We start from the raw sequence: 17,429 nt of genomic DNA on the forward strand, positions 1-17,429 counted from the left end.
TTTATTTATTTATTTTTATTATTATTTATTTATTTCCAGTTTGTAATTTTAACAAACTTTTTTGTTTACAAAAGTTACATGGACTTCCCCATACAGTGGAAGTCAATGGAAACCAAAACTGTTTGGTTACCAACATTGTTCAAAATATCTTCTTTTATGTTCCATAGAATAAAATAAGTCATACAGGTTTGGAACGACATGAGGGTGAGTAAATAAAATTTTTTTTTTTTGGGTTGAACTATCCCTTTAATGACAATAACACTGGTTATTATTATTTGACAGGCCAGGGTTTCACTCTCATTTTTACCTTCAGCTCCTTGACAGAATTCCTTAACACCTCCATTTGTTTGTTCTTCCTTTGGACATAAGAATCGATGGACTCCATCTTGTTGAAGTGAGCCTCATGGAGTTTCTTGAAGTCTGGGGAAGAGTGATTTGCAAACACATTACTCAAGAGCAGAGCTCAGAATATTTGGTTACATGTGTTAAATAAGCTCAAGTGAAACAAGGAACTAAACAAGAACAAGAAACTGTCTTTTGAATACCGGTAGTACAGGAACTGGAAAATATATTTTGTTTTAGTGTATAAAGTTGGAAGGATCTTATTACTAGGAGTTGTCGGCCGCAGCGCAGGCTTTCTCTTCATCAGACCCTCAAGACGGGGGATTTTACCCACTGTTCTTCTCCCCACACCTGCAAGATATACATTTTAATAGTGAACACCACACATACGGTGCAGGAACAAATTAAAAGGTAACTTATCTCTCTCATCTATTAGATCTTAATTAATAACATCTACATGAACAACTTAAAATCAAGGCGGTTTTAACCTTTAACACTTGGCTCTGCAGGAGCATCTTCAGAGTCTAGATTGGTTTCCCCAGATTCTAGACCTTTCTCCACAGGATCTTCTTTAGTCGAAGTTCCAGGTTGAACTGGAGTCTGTGTGTCCTCGGCCGAGGACACCTTCCTCCTCTTAGAGCCCCTTCGGCCCTCCTCTTTTCCCGGCTTTTCTTCAGTCTAAATATTACATATTAAAAAATGAATTACAAAACCCAAGACTTGTATATAATATCTAAAAGTAAAAGATAAAACAGTCTGGATTGAAAATAATGTACATATGCTCATGAATACCTGAGCAGTGACAGGTGTGGAGTCATTGAGCTTTCTCTTAGCGGTGCGGCCTTTTCCTCGACGCTCGGTCACAAACCTTACAGTGTGCGCGCCCTGCTCGTCCACCGCTAAGACAGCATCGTGCGCGTTCGCGGTGGCTGCATCATTTCCCTGCCATCAATGCAATGCAATTCTGTTACAACAATTCTTCTCATTGCCGAAAGACTATGGTGACAATGTAAAAATAAAAATACTCACGTTCTCAGACGTCTGCTGTTGATGTTGTGAAAAGTGTTCTTTTAAAGCTTTCAACAGCTTTTCAGCCTAGAAACAAGTAAAAACGGAGTATTTAATAAAAGCAGAAAACATTCATGCACAAATTAAATGAAAGGTTTGTGATTTAGCGCAAAAACGTAAACAATATAACCCAAAACCTAACGAAAGGTGACCATACTTGACTTAGTACAGCGTCCGTATAAAAACATACGTGATAAATCTACTTTTACTCATGCAGTTTACACAATACAGGTCGTTAAGTACACATGGAATGGCTGCAAGCAAGCAGCACTGCATCACTTTACCGTAGTAAACGCGTTTTACCTTCATATTTGCTTTCAGTCCAGCCTCTTTCGCGAGGCGCTGCAATTCCGCATATTTAAGCGAATCCATATTGTGGATAATTTCCATGGTAAAACAGCAGATATAACTGTAATGTTGAAATTGACTACTCTTTGATATACGGCTCGGATTCTTTAGGTGGGAATGCCGTTTGAAAATGAACGCGTTTCAAAAACAGCTATTTCCGCTAGATGATTAGTTGAGAAGCATATGACGATGCTGCACTACATCCAATAAGAAGTGGCGTTTATGTCTCGTTGGTTTTGATTGGCTTAAAGGGTTCGACAAAGGCGGGTTATGAGTGAGCGGTTTAGGGCGCCACCTAAAGTTCGAGCTAACAAACGAATTAACGTGTTTGCGTCTTTTGAACTTGTGTGAGCAAGAACGACAAAACTTGCGGATGTAATAATGTCGAACAGCAATCGAAGTTTTCACGAAAGCTCTTATGATATCAGTCCGTGTGACTCGACACAGACTAGTTCAATTGCAGATCAGCTAAGAGCAGTGAAGGACGGAGAAATCTGTATGGTAGACTATAGGAATTGCAGTGTCCTACAATGCATGACATGCAACACAGTGCTTGGAGACTCTCGCGGCATCTGTGGGGAAGTCCAGAGCCTTCAGAGTATCATTTGTCTGAGTAAGTTGGTTTGGGAATACTTTTGAAAGCATGCGGACTCAAAATTGTGCAGATATGGATGCAGTCATGAATACTTATTGAAAAAGACACGTGTGTGACTTTTGTTATAACCTCTCCATTTGAAACTTTACCTTTGCAGAAGTTACTGAGGATGTGAGGGTGAATAAAAAGCTGGAGATGAGTTTGAATGGTCATCTGGCTTTCTCGTAAGTATTGATCTGTTGATTTCAACTACCGCAGCTCATGTCCACCATGGATGTCCCATCAGCTTGTGATTTCTCTCTCTGTAGCACCTACCAAGTCCTTAACTGTGCTGGTTGCCATGGTGCTGTTGGCCTGGTTCTTCACTCCACCCCAGAACACCTGTCTGCTTTAAGAAATCTCTTCTGTTTACAAAAAGATCTGATAAACTGGTGGGTGTAGTATGTAATAATAATGTCCACACTAACAGAAGTGCATTTCTTTAAAGCAGGGCTGTCCAAACTCGGTCCTGGAGGGCCGGTGTCCTGCAGAGTTTAGCTCCAACCCTAATTAAACACACCTGAACCAGCTAATCAAGCTCTTACTAGGCATAGAAACTTCCAGTCAGGTGTGTTGAGGCAAGTTGGAGCTAAACTCTGCAGGACACTGGCCCTCCAGGACCGAGTTTGGATAGCCCTGCTTTAAAGGAACAGTTTACCCAAAATGAAAATTTGCTGAAAATTACCCTCAGGCCATCCAATATGTAGATGTGTTTGTTTCTCCAAAGGACACATTTGGAGAAATGTAGCATTGCATTATGGGTGACATCACAATGAGAGTCCAAACAGCAGATAAAAACATCACAATATCCATATTACTCAAGTCCATCAGTTAATGTCTTGTGAAGTGAAAAGCTGCTAGTTTGTGTGACTGGAGTCATCTGGATTACTTGTGGATTGTTGAGATGTTTTTATCAGCAGTTTGGACTCTCATTCTGACAGTACCCATTCACTGCTGATGATCCATTGGTGAGCAAGTGATGTAATGCTAAATTACTCAAAATCTGTTAAGATTAAGAAACAAACTCATCTACACCCTGGATGGCCTGAGAGTGAGTAAATTTTCATTTTTTTATGCAAGTTTTTATTTTTTGGTGAACCATTCATTTAACATAGCTTTTGTGATGGATTCTTAAGTCATATTATTTTCTAATGGTTTCATCACTTTTTATGATGAAGAAAAATATTTTATAATTTTTTTTTTTTCATTTGACAAATGTTTGTTTTATGTTTTAGCTACATGCTAAGAAGTGGCACATGTGTCAAAGCCTCCAAAATCAACTTCAAACACAGACTCATGGACAAAAATATTAAAGAGGTGAGTATTTATGCCCATATATAGTGTTTATTTTACAGGATCAGCATTATATTCTATTAAAGGGGTCCTATTATGCTCTTTTACAAAGTCTTGATTTGTTTTGGGGGTGTACTAGAACAGGCTCTCATACTAGGTTGTTCGAAAAACACATAATTTTTCACATATTTTACATTATTACAACACCTCTCTCCCCAGTCTGGCATGAACGGCTCGAATAGTTCCTGTATCAAATGAAGGCCCGCCTTCTGAAATACAAAATGTGCTGTGATTGGTTAGCTGGGCCAGTGTGTGCTGTGATTTGCACCACTCGGCGCCTGGCCGGGAAATGTCATGCCCCTTACCATAGCCGCCTGCGAGCTTCAGTGTAAATATTGCGTCAATATCAAATCAATTTGAGTGCAATTTTTAAACCCGGGTTATTGTAACCACTTTAAGTTCGTCTGCCTTGGGAAACCTAGCGCGTCTCCGACATAGTGATAACACTCGTTGCCTTCTCTAGTGCAGCTCAACCAGGTCTCGTCCCATTCGTCGGTATTTGTGATATCAACCAATCCCGGAAAATATGCTTTGTAGTCCAAACGAGTCGTTCGTTGTAGTTTATGAAAAGTGATTTCTGCTAAATAAAATATCTCCTTTTGAAGTCATTTTTGGGTGAACTAACCCTTTAAATTATATTATAGGCTGCTCAACTCATTTGGGTTGAACATTGTGAATTTTCTTTCTCCACTTTCTAGCTGAAGCAGGATTTAGAAGCTCAGCTGAAGCAGGTGAAGATTCTGGAGGGAATGATGAAAATATTGTGCACACACAATGTAAGCTAAAGAAATGCCAGGCATGGAATATGTACAGTTGTTTTGTTGTAACCGTTCAAATAACGTATATATATTTTTGTATTATGTATTGAATGTTTCATTCTTTGAAAATGTGTGAAATATTAACTTAGTTACCATATTGTATTTCTTTATTTACATTATGTGCCGAGAAAGGAATTGTAGAATGGTAAATGTATATAATGTTGTATTATTAAAGGAAAATGTCTAATCTAATCCCTTACACTACTGAAAAAAATAACACTAAAGAAAGAAATCAACACATGTTTATGATTGGCACCATGCTGCTTTTTTATTGCTAAAATGTAATATTTTTTGTACAAAATCATGTGGGGTGCATCTGTAGTGCATAGATCAGACTAAGCATAGAGTTTCACATTCAGAGGCAAAATCAGCAATGCAAATCAGGTCAAAGCATATAAACTTATGTTCTGCACTATTTGCATTGAACATGAATAAGAACTTCTCATTTTATCCCATTTAAACTCATTTGTTGGTTTTGCTAAAACTTACTGTATCTTGCCTCTTGAAACACAGACTTGTTACATTTTCATAATGCAATACACAAATCCAAAAAAGGAACTTTTTTTTAATGAATACATCTGTGAATAATTTACAGTAGCGATAAACCTTTGGGATTTCATGCATTTGAGAAGAAAAACAACATCGGTTCACTCATAGATTTATCACATTTCTGCATAAATATGTCCAAGCAAAGTTTAATTATTGCATGCAGCACAAAACATTTCTTATCCACTTCTACCATGCATCAGCAAATGTTTTTTTGCACTCTTATTAAAAAATACTAGTTAATTCCCAATGGATCTTTTTAGTTTTGTGATATATTGTTTACCCAGGATTCACTGAGACAATGACTCATCAGAGTGTCACAAACTGCTACAAAAACACTGCTCATATTGCTGTTAATGAAAATAAGCTGTAACTATACATACAGCTTATGTGCGTTCCACAATGGTTTGTATGTAAACATGCAAAGTCAATAGAAGGGCATAAGCCCTGCATATATATATTTACTACCTGTCAACTTTCTTCCACTGGTCCAAAATATAAAAGTTCTTTAAAATTTGTCAGACCCTTGGTGCTACCTTCACATATTTATTTGGTGTCAATGAATAATGGGGCTGTTAAGAGCTAGTTCTGTACTACGAAATATGAGCAATGGGATGCTCTGGATCAAACACTTACCACTGTCACAAATATGCTACAGATTTCTATTTCACAAACACTACTGAACTATTCCGACACTATAATTCATGCATAAACTAATTATTGCTTCTAAACGTTGAACTTAATACACATCATGGCTTGCATATCTTTTGAGTATATTTAAAAATATAGTTTGCATTCCAGTCATTGAGGTATTTATCTACATTACAATGCTTTGATAATTGCTTTATGCCACTTAATATACTACATGTTACTTGAAAATCTAAAGTTTCTGCTACTAGGAATAATCTACCCACAGCTCTAGTCTGAGACAACATAACCTGATGGAGAATGCAATATTAGAGGTATGAATACAAACACAGTTCTAGGTTACCCTTTCTAATCAGGATGAGAATACTGTAGTCTTCTGTGTGTCTGATTATTACAGACCAAATAGCATTTCAGGATCTACTGTTTTGTTTCCGTAATAAGGAATTATCTTAAAACAGGTATCAAATGAACCTCTTCACTTCAACACCTGTAATATCTTCTAAGCCAGCAAGCCAAATTTCCTGCCCGTTAGGGACTGTCATTTTGATCGGAGTCAACTATTTTGGGCCCAGAACTTAATTTTGCACAGTACAAACTAGGACAAACTCACACAGTGCTTATGAAACGTATTTCAGCATGGCTAGCCGCACGTCAATACCAACCGCCATTTTTCTAATCCTCAGCATGCTACAACACATTATTATTAACTAATAGTGATTACCTGTGAATAAACAACTGTGTTTGTCGATTAAAAACTAAAACGAACGAACTCAGCACAGGTGAAAATGACTCGCCTAGCCGCCTCTTAATCAAATCGATCGAGATGTGGATGCTGCATCCATGGTGGTTATTAACTAAATCATTATCGGCCTAATTTTATTTTCTAAACAACTTTATTATAGCATATACTGAAAGTCACTACGACTATTAAACTCAGCAAGCATCGCTACCGTACATGCATGGCCATGCTTATGCTGGCACTACAAATCCCGCCACCCTAAAGCAAGCGGATGAAACTACATCATTTAATGGAAGACATTGGTGATTTTGTTGTTTCTGCGAACAACTTGTCACTTGTTTGTACAATATACATATTCATCTCAAAACAAGACAAAGGAAAGAAACAAATATTGCACATTTCCCACACTGAGGCCTCACTACTCTTTCTCCCATGAAAATTCATACTCAGTACAGACTCTTACTTCTACCAATACATTTGATAGAAACTACTGTACAAACAAAACAAAAGTTGGGTACATTTTCTCAACACAGATGAAGTTAAATTCCTATGCTCACAGTGCACTGTAGCTGAGGACCGAGCACAGGCTGTGACCAACTTGCTGTAATCTATTTGAGGTGATACATTAAAACATATTAAACTATTAACTATTTCAAAACGTTGTGACCAAGGTCTAACATTTAACCATTCTACTGCCTTTCTTCAGGCGTAATGAGGATAATAACCATGAGAATGTTACTGGATGAAAATGGCATGTTTATTTCACTCTACATGTTCTCTTGGAAAACATGTAGGACTCATAGAGACTGGCAGCCAAACCTTTGGAATAATTCCGTTTTTTTATTTTATTTTTTTTAATGTATTTGATTTTACGTTTTTATGCTCACCAAGGCTACACTCTAAAAAATGCTGGGTTAAATAGAACCCAATAGCTGGATTTGTCCCTTTTTAACCCAGCATTTTTTAGAGTGTACATTTATTTGATCAAAAATTCTGTAAAAACAGTAATATTGTAAAATATTACTACAATTTTAAATAACCGTTTTCTATTTTAATATATTTCAAAATGTAATTCATTCCAGTAATGGCAAAGCTCAATTTTCAGCATACATTGTTCCAGTCTTCAGTGTCACATGATCCTACAGGACACAATCTAATATGCTGATTTGGTGCTCAAGAAACATTTCCTATTTTTATCAATGCTGAAAACAATTTTTGCTTCCTTAATATTTTTATGGAAACTGTGATACACCTCGTTTAGTTAATTTAAAAGCTAGGATAAGTACGATTTAAAAAAAAAAAGAAAGAAATTAATAATTTTATTCAACAAGAATGCATTAAATTGATCAAAAGTGACAGTAAGGACAATAATGTTAAAAAAATCTATTTCAAATAAATACTGTTCAGTTAATTTTCTATTACCCAAATCATGTAAAAATATCTCATGGTCTCCACAAAAATCTTAAGCAGCAAAAACTTTTTTCTACACTGATAACAATAATGAAGGATAATGTGACACCAAGTAATGCCTGCTGAAAATTCAGCTTCAGTTATTTTCAATTGTAATAATATTTCCCAATATTACAGTTTTTACTGTATTTTTGATCAAATCAATGCAGCCTTCGTGAGCAGAAGAGACCTCTTTCAAAACTTCATTATTCCAAACTTTTGGCCGCCAGTGTCAAACCAGTGAACTTCAAGGTCTCTATATGATTTGTGTGATATTCCCAAAACCTATTAATAAAATAATGTACAAAAAGTGAAAAGAAACATGCTCACTCCTCTTCCAACTGATTCCCAAACCATTTGACAGACAATGACTCTATTTACATCACTGTGAGAAAAGCATGTGAATATCGGTTGATCGGAGTGTGGGTCTGAGCTGTGGTAACTTCTGAGGTAGTAAAATAATTATAATTCATTATGTCCTGCATCTCATTAGCACCCCACTCCCACTAGAAAGGTTTAACTGTGGAATTTATAAAGCTTATGCTCGGGTCAGTGTGCCACACTGTCTGTCTTGGTTTCTCAAGTACACAGAAAACATGAAAGCATGATTCATGGTTTTGCAAAAGCACCAATATGAGTTCTGAATTAAGAGAACAGCTATCTGTCTACAGTTTTGTTGTCTCAGAAATTAAATTTTCAGCCATTTTAAGACTAAATAAATGACCAAGTAGTGCTTTACTTGTAGGTTTAAAGCTAAGCCATGGAAATAGACAAGCAAGAGACAGAAGCTTTTCAAAAGAGATGTGTCTAGGCACTTAATCTGCAGATAATAAAATTGGTGGATGAAGCTACTTTATCTTGCTTGCATGATTTCGTTTTTTAAATGTGCATTTGTTTTACCTGCAAAGCAAGTGCACTTTCGCCATTTCCTTTTTCACTTCATTTTAACACAACCTGCAACATATAAGTACTCCACTTGATTTATTTATAACAAATATGACCAGATGATGGCTCTTTACTGTGGCACAATTGTGTTACTTAACTTTTTTGGACACATGATGAGTTTATGGTTCTTTCATGGATAAAAACAACTTCAGTTGTCGTCTCCAAAGTGCAGAGATGATATTTTCATAGACCAGTGACAGTTGGTATGTTGAACAAACACTTCCCTGAAATAACGCTGGAGGAAAGTCAACTTATCGGGACGGAGAGCAGTTTGAAGAACAAAGACATGACGATCTTATCTGCACAGAATGGACATTTGAAACAGATCAAATAAGGCAAGGAGGTAGGGCTGGGTTGACAATATTGATCATGAAGTTGTCATGAAGTTACCAAAAAGGCGATTAACGCTGAACTGTGCAAATTCATTATATATGAGTCACATTTAAGAACATGTCTCTGAAATGCAGTGGTTTTCAAAACTGTCCTGGAGCAGTCCAGCACTGTCTCCCTCATCTAACAAACCCGATTCAACTCTTCAGGGGGATATTCCAGAAAGCAAGGTTAACTTGGCGTCACATTTACCCTAAACTTGTTTGGGATTAACCCAAACCTAGCGTGAGTTGGCTCCAAAACCGCATCCAGGAGAAAGTTCAGTCAACTCAGAGTATGTTCACGGTTAACACACAATACATACTCAACAGAGCGACGAGTCACCATGGAAATGGATGCTAAGAAACTGCGCGAAAATTCTTATTTTGAAGATTGTGAAATTATTGTGATATAAAAGTATATTTCAAAACTTTAATGTCAGGTGGGATTAATCATGATTAATTTGAGAAAAAAATGTGATTAATTAGCTCATTTTTTTAAATGATTGACAGCACTAATTTTAATTAATCTTTATTTTAATGAACCAATATCAGTTTTTAAATCCCAAGATCAATCTTTTAGTCTATGCTGTTTTATGTTGATGCGTGAACAAAACTTTACTAAACATTATTTGTAGCACACCTGCCATCCAATAATCACAATAAGCCCTGTTACTGGTCTAAATTCTGACAATTTTATCACAAAATTCAAACAATAAATACTATTTTGACTATCTTTAATATTAAACATGGAAAGAAAGAGCACAACTTGCATGTACTACATTTGTTTGAATAAAATGTTTTATTAAAGTGTTGGTTATTATAGCTAAAAATAAACAGCAATTGAATAAAAAAGTTTGGACTTGTTCATTTAACCTCAATGAACCAAATGACAGGGTTCCCTGTATAGTTTACAACATTAGTTGTAAAAGACATGTATCCAAATGAATTGAAATCAGAATCGAATCAAGAGCTTGTGAATCTGAATCAAAGTAATTCATGAAATCAATGTCAATACCCAGCCCTACAAGGAAGTATCTTGTGTTATTTCTGCTGCACAAACTGACCTACCTGGTCATGAGTTCCTTTCAGGACTGTTTCTTTCTCTTCTTGATTTGACATATGAAGGGCACTGTTTTGATAAGACAAAGCAGGTTCATTAAAATCTGCATCCCCATTTAACAGTGTAGTTATTAGTTCTAGAGCACGTATGGAAGGAAAGGAAAGTGCTTGAAAGAACAGTGAAAATGAATATTAATACACAACCAAATGATGTACATCTCTACTCCTGCACAGTGCATGACCATCTACGAGTGACGCAAGTGCTGGAATGCGAAATTGCTACGCAAAGATTAGACAAAGACATGCTCCTGTAGTACATGTCAACACTCTTAGTGCACTTACCGTCTCCGGTGATCTCGTGCTGGTTTCGAAGCGAGTTAACTGAAACGAAAAGCCACCTCCATCATACTCGTCGGTTGGAGTACGACGGGCCAGGCTCTGTGATGTTCGGTGAGCCTGGCCCCGCTGCGCTGCTGCAGAAGTGGACTGCGCGCTACGCCATTTCGGTCCCGTGTGCTGCTGCTGCTGCTGCAGCAGCGATCTTCCGTCGCGCACCCTGCGCTCTGATTGGGCAGCCGAGCGATCCTTCAGACAAACAACACCCGCCCTCTTGGGCAGACACCAGTGTACAGGTGAAGAGAGTTTTATATATATAGGGATTCATTTATATATAAATGAAAAATGAACAGCAGCATTATAAATAACAACCAAGAGAAAGGGGGGAAAAACGCCACAGGGATGCAAAAACACAATAAGACACATGGGGGGAAAAAAAAACATTAATTCACATACTTAATATTTTGTTCAAGAATATTTAGGAAAAACTTCAAAATATTTAAAGTCTCGATAGCTTTAAAGTCTCTTATGCTCACCAAGGCTGAATTTATCTGATCAAAAATACAATAAAAATAGTAATTGTAATTGTAATTGTGAATAACTGTTTTCTCTTCTAAAATGTAATTTATTCCTGTGATGGCAAAGCTGAATTTTCAAAAGCCATTGCTCCAGTCATGATCCTTCAGAAATCATTCTAATAGGCTGATTTGGTGCTCAAGAAATGTTTCTTATAATTATTAAAGTTGAAAACAGATTAATATTTTTTTCAGGATTTTTGATTAATAGAAATGTTTGAAAAGAACTGCATTTTTTTTAAACAGAGTTTTTGTAAATGTTGTGGGTTGATATAAAAAAGTGACTTTACCATCAGTTTTGATCAATTAAATATGCCCTTGCTGAATAAAAATATAAATTTATTTTTTTAAATAAATCTTACTGACCCCAAACAGTGGTGTATGTGTATGGAATTTAGCTACAAGTATTATAAGAATATTTAAAATATATTTAAATACAAGAAACTGGCACGTGAGTATCTTTTGTGGAGGGAGATTTGTTTATTGTTTTGCATATAAATGAGAACAGAATAGTGATTGAATAAATTAATGACAGTATTAATAATATACAATGTATTAATAATATACATTGTGTGCAATAGCTAAACTGAATAAAAATGTTAGCCTATTGTTATGGCTTGAATCCGTGCTATTTTGTTTTATGCAATAAAATATGTTCAATGAATGTGCGTAATACACTGAATGCATTAACCTTTCCAAACCGGTTCTGTGTAATGTATGTGCCTGAGGCGCAACCACATGATGTGTGCTTTGATCACACACACACACACACACACACACACACACACACTGGACACGCAAGCACGCACGCCTGCCTCCTCCCCCAAGCGCGTGCGTGCGTCTGCGGTACAACATCAACAGAATGAGTCCTCCGCGTTTACTGTCAGAAATTAAACAAACCCTTTACGATCCCAAGTAATTCATTCTGTATTTAAGTATTGAGTGCGTTTCAACCTAAATCTCACAGTCGCCTTATCCGGACTAAACTCCGCCGTTGAAAGTGGTAAGAGATTTTTTGCTATTTCTTGAAATTAGATTATGTGCTAGGCCGCAGTCTTATATTCGAGCGTGCATTTATTGCTATGGGCGTTAAGATTCAACCAGACCTGAGAAATGTTTGTTGCATTTTAAGGCAATTTGGTTTCAGAATCAAAAAACAACATCTCTCAACCTACATGTTTCACAGCAAAGCTTCCGCAAAAGTTGTCTATCAATAAAGGCAGGGCTGCAAAACACCAGAGCGAACAGGAAAGATTATTCCTCGTTTTAAGCAGGATAAAAATTCTTAAAAAACTAACCATAACACAAATGCATTATTTTGGCTTGCTATAGTGAGACCCGTTTGTGGCACGTGAATTGGCAAGCCAGTAGTTCTGCATGCCTGCATGGGAGTCTTCTTTGTCAATGTCCTGTGAATGAGACCAGTGGTGATGCATGGGGATGATGCATTGGGGATAAATCTGCTGATGCAATGAGCCCCAACATGACAAAACATAATTTAGTCAGACTCAATGCAAACCGGTTTGATTCAGTAAGTGTAAAAAGACATTTTAGGCATCTTCATGGTAAATATAAACTTCATGCATAGTAAAAGGTATCTGAGCCTTCACAGCTTGTGACAGTAAGTTCTTCTCACTGGTTTGACAATTGCTGCCATAAAAGGCTTACGATGCATTTTGGCACAAGTGAAAGTAGCCTAAAGTTACAATATGAGGCATTTGAGGAAGAGTTTACAAACATACAATTAGTCAGTTCATTCAGTGCAAGACCAGTGGTATTGGTAACTTACATTAATATCATGTTAGAACTGGCAAGGATCTAAAAACAAACAAATTTTCTTTAAAACCTGTCCAGACATCACAAATGTGATATTGGGATACTGGGTCTACACCAAAAAAATCTGCAACATTTTTTCCAATCTGGCTATAATTTGTCCTGCTGACCTGGTAAAGCTACATTTTGTGTCACCATATTGCTAAATGACAATAAACTAAACGTGATTTTACTTGTAATAACATAGTATGGTGTCTTGACAGTGTCTTAAAATAATATTGTGGTATATGAATTAATTCAGTACCCAGTGCTCTGCATCTGTTTGGACAGGATTACTAAGAAACCTATTATCATATAAACTCATTAGATATGCGTTTAATACATCACGTCCAAGTAAAAATGCTTTTTGCATTTTTTATTTGTCAAATGTAGTTGGTTGTCCACATATTCCATCCACTAAGACAATTTGCATACTGTCCACAGGAGGCATTCATCCTGAATACTGCAGAAATAGCAAGATAAGTATGGTAGTAGCTATTGCAAACATTCTGAGCTTCTGAACAACCTGTGATGATTAACAGTATACAAAGATGTAGAAGAATGTATCTGTAATACGCATTAAGTTACTTGTAAAGAGGAATTGACACACAAAAACCAAATTTAGAAGATGAACTTTGCCAATGAATTCTTGTATAATAAAACGATGAGATTAGCATCTGAAAATATCTGTTAATAAACATCCTTGTATAAACATGGTATAGTCATGAACAATACATGATACATTAGCATTAAAAAGTGTTTTATATATATATATATATATATATATATATAGGAGTGCATTAAATTAATCAAACATGACAGTAAAGACGTTTACAATGCTACAAAAGATTTATATTTCAAATAAATGCTGTTCTTTTGAAATTTCTAAAGAAAAAAAAAAAAATCACGGTTTCCACAAGACTATTAAGCAGCACAACTGTTTCCAACATTGATAATAATAAGACATGTTTCATGGAGCAGCAAAACAGCAAATTAGAATAATTTGTAAAGGATCATGTGACACTGAAGACAGGAGTAATGGCTGATGAAAATTCAGCTTTACCATCACAGGAATAAATTACATTTTAAAATAGGAAATACAATAGAAAACATTTTAAATTGTAATAATATTTTGCTAAATTACTGTCTTTATATCAAAAACATTAAATTTTAGCGTAGCGTGTTTAATACAAAACCTCCATAAACAGTGATTTTAGTATACATAAGACCTCTTTTTTTGTCACGACACAGTCTTATAGTGTGTTTGGAACTTGGTATTTGTTTTCCTGCAGGTATCTATAGCGTAACCAACTAGAAGTGCAAAAAAATTGAGAGAAGGGGCAAGAGTGGATCTGGAATGGCCGGAGGAAGAAGAGGAGCGAATAGAACGGCATATTGTCGTTCTCCGCTGAGCAGTGAGACGGGTTCCGTTGGCAATGGTAACCACTCCACAAGCTCACCCGTGACAGGTGTGAGGTCACGAACCAGGTGGGGGCACATTTGAGCATAATGTTCCACATAACAAACTAATGTTCTGTTGCTATGAAAACATCCTCTTCCGATGTTTAAATTAACATGCTGTTTTCAAATCTGTGCGGTCACCAGGAATGGATCCGGGACGGGAATGTCCAGCCCTCCGTTAGCCACTCAGACGGTGGTGCCACTGAAGCACTGTAAGATTCCGGAACTCTCTGTGGACCGGAACGTCCTGTTTGAGCTCCACCTGTTTGTGTGCCATCTTACAGCTCTGTTTGTACATTACGTCAACATCTACAAAACAGTGTGGTGGTACCCCCCCTCGCACCCACCTTCACACACCTCTCTGGTGAGTCACGTCATAAGTCTTAAATTTAACTCCACAGAAGCATCCAATCTTTATTTTTTCACAAAATGAATTTCTTTTGCCTCTGCAGAACTTCCACCTCATTGATTATAATATGTTGGTGTTCACTATCATAGTGCTGGCTCGCAGGCTAATTGCTGCCATTGTAAAAGAGGTAATGTGCCTTATCTCCTGGCTCTTTATGTCATTTTAATAGCTTTTTAAAAAATTTGGGCATCATTCTTTTCCCGTTCTTTGCTTCAAAGGCATCACAAAGTGGGAAGTTGTCCTTCCCGCACTCTGTCTTCCTGGTGACGGCTCGTTTTGCCGTCCTGACTCTTGCAGGATGGAGTCTGTGTCGTTCACTTATTTATCTCTTCAAGACGTATTCCGTACTCAGCCTGCTCTTCCTCTGCTATCCGTGAGTAAGAATCTACACAACCGCTGCTGTTGATTCAAATGTTTTCAAGTGCTGTCACATTTACCATTGCTTTGTGAGATTTCGTGGGTGAAAATCAGTCATTTCAATAGGAATCCATGTGATCTAGAATTTCTTGTGAAGGTGAAAAGTTTCCAACACAGATTTTGCATCAGGTTGGTCGCACAAATTTACCATGTTGGCCAACAGAAAGCTGGTTGGTTTGAAAGTGACGTCTATGTGAATGGACCTTTTTGCCCATGAAATTTTGCTAATGTGACTGCACCTTTACTGCTTTCATAATGCATACATGATGGGTCATGATGGTTGACTAGTTACTTATAATATGAAATTATTGTGCTTTTATGATATATATTATGTTATGTTTAGCGCAGGTGCTTTACAATACTTTACAACACTACGATAGATAGATAGATTGATAGATAGCAGCTGGTTGCCTGGGTATTTTGGCAATTGCTAGGCGTTGCTAGGGTATTCTGACTGGTTGCTAGTTGCTTTTAGGGTTTTCTTGCTGATTACTAGTTGGTAGTGTGTTTAGGCACCAATGGGTTGTTTTCATTGTAGGTTGTTTACTAAGCATCATAGCAACTTGACACATTAATACAGATTGCACGGTCATAAGTGTGACATTATTTTAAAGTGGATTTGAGTCATCCTGTCAGAATTTACAGTCATAGTTATCTATTTTATAATATTTGTAATTAATTTAAACAAATTAGAATGTTTCAACATGCTCATCTATCTTTCCCTCTCAGGTTTGGAATGTACATCCCTTTCTTCCGACTCAGCTGTGACTTCCGGAGGGCTGGATCCATGTCCCCGTTAGGCAGCATGAGTTCTAAAGAGGTGAGCAGTGCTGCTTTGGGCCGTGGGGGACGGGACTATCTGTCCGTCCTGAAGGAAACATGGAAACAGCACACGAGTCAGCTGTACAGTGCTCAACCCATACCCACCCACGCCTGCTGTCTCTCTCCTGACCTCATCCGCAAAGAAGTGGAGTACCTGAAGATGGACTTCAACTGGAGGATGAAGGAGGTGTTGGTTAGCTCCATGCTCAGCGCCTACTACGTTGCATTCGTACCTGTTTGGTTCGTCAAGGTGAGTGCATCGACAGGTGGTCTTTTGTGCATAAACACACATATACTGTGTGGACTGAGAGAACGGGGATATTCCAGAAAGCAAGGTTAGCTTACCTTCATATATACCCTGAACTCTCGGTTGATTAACCCAAACCTTGCTTACTCGAGGTATGCTGGTTCCAAAAACGCGTTCGGGATTAAGTTCATTCAGTTAAGAGTATGTTCACTAGGGATGGGCGTATCGATCCTGAAGTATACTAAGGTGTTTTATTTACCAGCGATTTTGTTTATTTAACAAAAAAAATTAATGCATACAATATGCATTGAATTGGACGAATTACCTGTGTTAGTGAATAATTGTGTAGGATAGAACTATTTTCCTGCTCATCTGAATACACGCAAATGTTGCAAGACACAATCAATCACAGAGCGTGTTCGCTCACTTCTGACAGTGCATTCAAACAGGGCTGCTTTTCCCAAAAGTATCATAAGAAAGCATCGATGGTTTTGTGAACGGCAGCCCAGAACAATGAGGGCAGAATAAACATATATGTTTGAGTTATTTCACAATAAACTTGTGAAACACAAAAATAAAAAATTGAAATGGTAGACTACATAGTTTGTGCAATTACATTTATTTAAATTGAATGTTAAAAGTTCATATTGATCATGTTATATTCTGTAATGTTAATATAAATCATACACTGTAAGAATAAAAAGGTTGCATTTTATGTGTGCAACAGCCTTTCACTGGCAGTCCCTTATTATGGGTACCCTGAGAGTTACCTCCATTTTTGGAACCGAAAGCTGAGTTTATCTGCTTACTTACCCTTAAAGGGGTCATATGATGCTGCTAAAAAGAACATTATTTTGTGTATTTGGTGTAATGAAATGTTTATGCGGTTTAAGGTTAAAAAAACACATTATTTTCTGCATACTGTACATTATTGTTTCTCTTCTATGCCCCGCCTTTCTGAAAAGCGTTGATTTTTACAAAGCTCATCGGTCTGAAAAAGCGAGGTGTGCTGTGATTGGCCAGCTATCCA

The 17,429-nt window shown here is 37.0% G+C and overlaps 3 protein-coding genes and 1 long non-coding RNA gene across 5 annotated transcripts in view; 2 read left to right on the forward strand and 2 right to left on the reverse strand.

Moving 5' to 3' along the window:
* The window catches only part of LOC107724270 (nucleolar and spindle-associated protein 1-like), a 3,959-nt gene extending 2,069 nt beyond the window's left edge, over nt 1–1,890 (reverse strand). The window contains exons 1-6 of one of the 2 annotated variants that reach the window (XM_016533123.1): nt 1,714–1,890; nt 1,372–1,437; nt 1,135–1,284; nt 831–1,020; nt 610–693; nt 308–420 (exon numbers count right to left, since the gene is read on the reverse strand). In XM_016533123.1, coding sequence (XP_016388609.1) covers nt 308–420; nt 610–693; nt 831–1,020; nt 1,135–1,284; nt 1,372–1,437; nt 1,714–1,800 — 690 coding nt within the window. In that variant the 5' untranslated portion in view covers nt 1,801–1,890. The remainder of the gene's footprint in view (nt 1–307; nt 421–609; nt 694–830; nt 1,021–1,134; nt 1,285–1,371; nt 1,438–1,713) is intronic. The other variant, XM_016533114.1, reaches the window with a different exon arrangement.
* A 121-nt stretch (nt 1,891–2,011) lies between these two features.
* On the forward strand, nt 2,012–4,755 carry LOC107724283 (protein Mis18-beta). The gene is made up of 5 exons (XM_016533136.1): nt 2,012–2,371; nt 2,511–2,577; nt 2,662–2,784; nt 3,628–3,709; nt 4,444–4,755. The coding sequence occupies exons 1-5, from the start codon at nt 2,140–2,142 to the stop codon at nt 4,528–4,530; spliced, it is 591 nt and encodes a 196-aa protein (XP_016388622.1). The 5' UTR covers nt 2,012–2,139; the 3' UTR covers nt 4,531–4,755.
* Nucleotides 4,756–8,122: 3,367 nt separating this feature from the next.
* LOC107724576 (uncharacterized) lies at nt 8,123–10,914 on the reverse strand. The gene is made up of 3 exons (XR_001638035.1): nt 10,663–10,914; nt 10,330–10,390; nt 8,123–9,189 (listed from the first exon to the last, which is right to left on the reverse strand). It is a non-coding gene; the product is annotated as an uncharacterized LOC107724576 (long non-coding RNA).
* Nucleotides 10,915–12,010: 1,096 nt separating this feature from the next.
* The window catches only part of tmem39b (transmembrane protein 39B), a 9,406-nt gene continuing 3,987 nt past the window's right edge, over nt 12,011–17,429 (forward strand). Inside the window, exons 1-6 of the mRNA XM_016533148.1 lie at nt 12,011–12,234; nt 14,336–14,531; nt 14,649–14,868; nt 14,957–15,040; nt 15,132–15,286; nt 16,060–16,402. Coding sequence (XP_016388634.1) covers nt 14,401–14,531; nt 14,649–14,868; nt 14,957–15,040; nt 15,132–15,286; nt 16,060–16,402 — 933 coding nt within the window. The 5' untranslated portion in view covers nt 12,011–12,234; nt 14,336–14,400. The remainder of the gene's footprint in view (nt 12,235–14,335; nt 14,532–14,648; nt 14,869–14,956; nt 15,041–15,131; nt 15,287–16,059; nt 16,403–17,429) is intronic.

This window comes from Sinocyclocheilus rhinocerous, unplaced genomic scaffold, assembly GCF_001515625.1.
Source record: "Sinocyclocheilus rhinocerous isolate Xijiao unplaced genomic scaffold, SAMN03320098_v1.1 scaffold1515, whole genome shotgun sequence".
In the NCBI taxonomy this organism is placed as follows: domain Eukaryota; kingdom Metazoa; phylum Chordata; class Actinopteri; order Cypriniformes; family Cyprinidae; genus Sinocyclocheilus; species Sinocyclocheilus rhinocerous.

Excerpts from the sequence above, each read along its gene's own strand:
- LOC107724283 (XM_016533136.1), top strand. The coding sequence starts at position 2,140 with ATGTCGAACAGCAATCGAAGTTTTCACGAAAGCTCTTATGATATCAGT. Across the intron at positions 2,785-3,627 it reads CAAAAAGATCTGATAAACTG|CTACATGCTAAGAAGTGGCA; the intron begins GTGGGTGTAGTA and ends TTTATGTTTTAG. Across the intron at positions 3,710-4,443 it reads TGGACAAAAATATTAAAGAG|CTGAAGCAGGATTTAGAAGC; the intron begins GTGAGTATTTAT and ends TCCACTTTCTAG.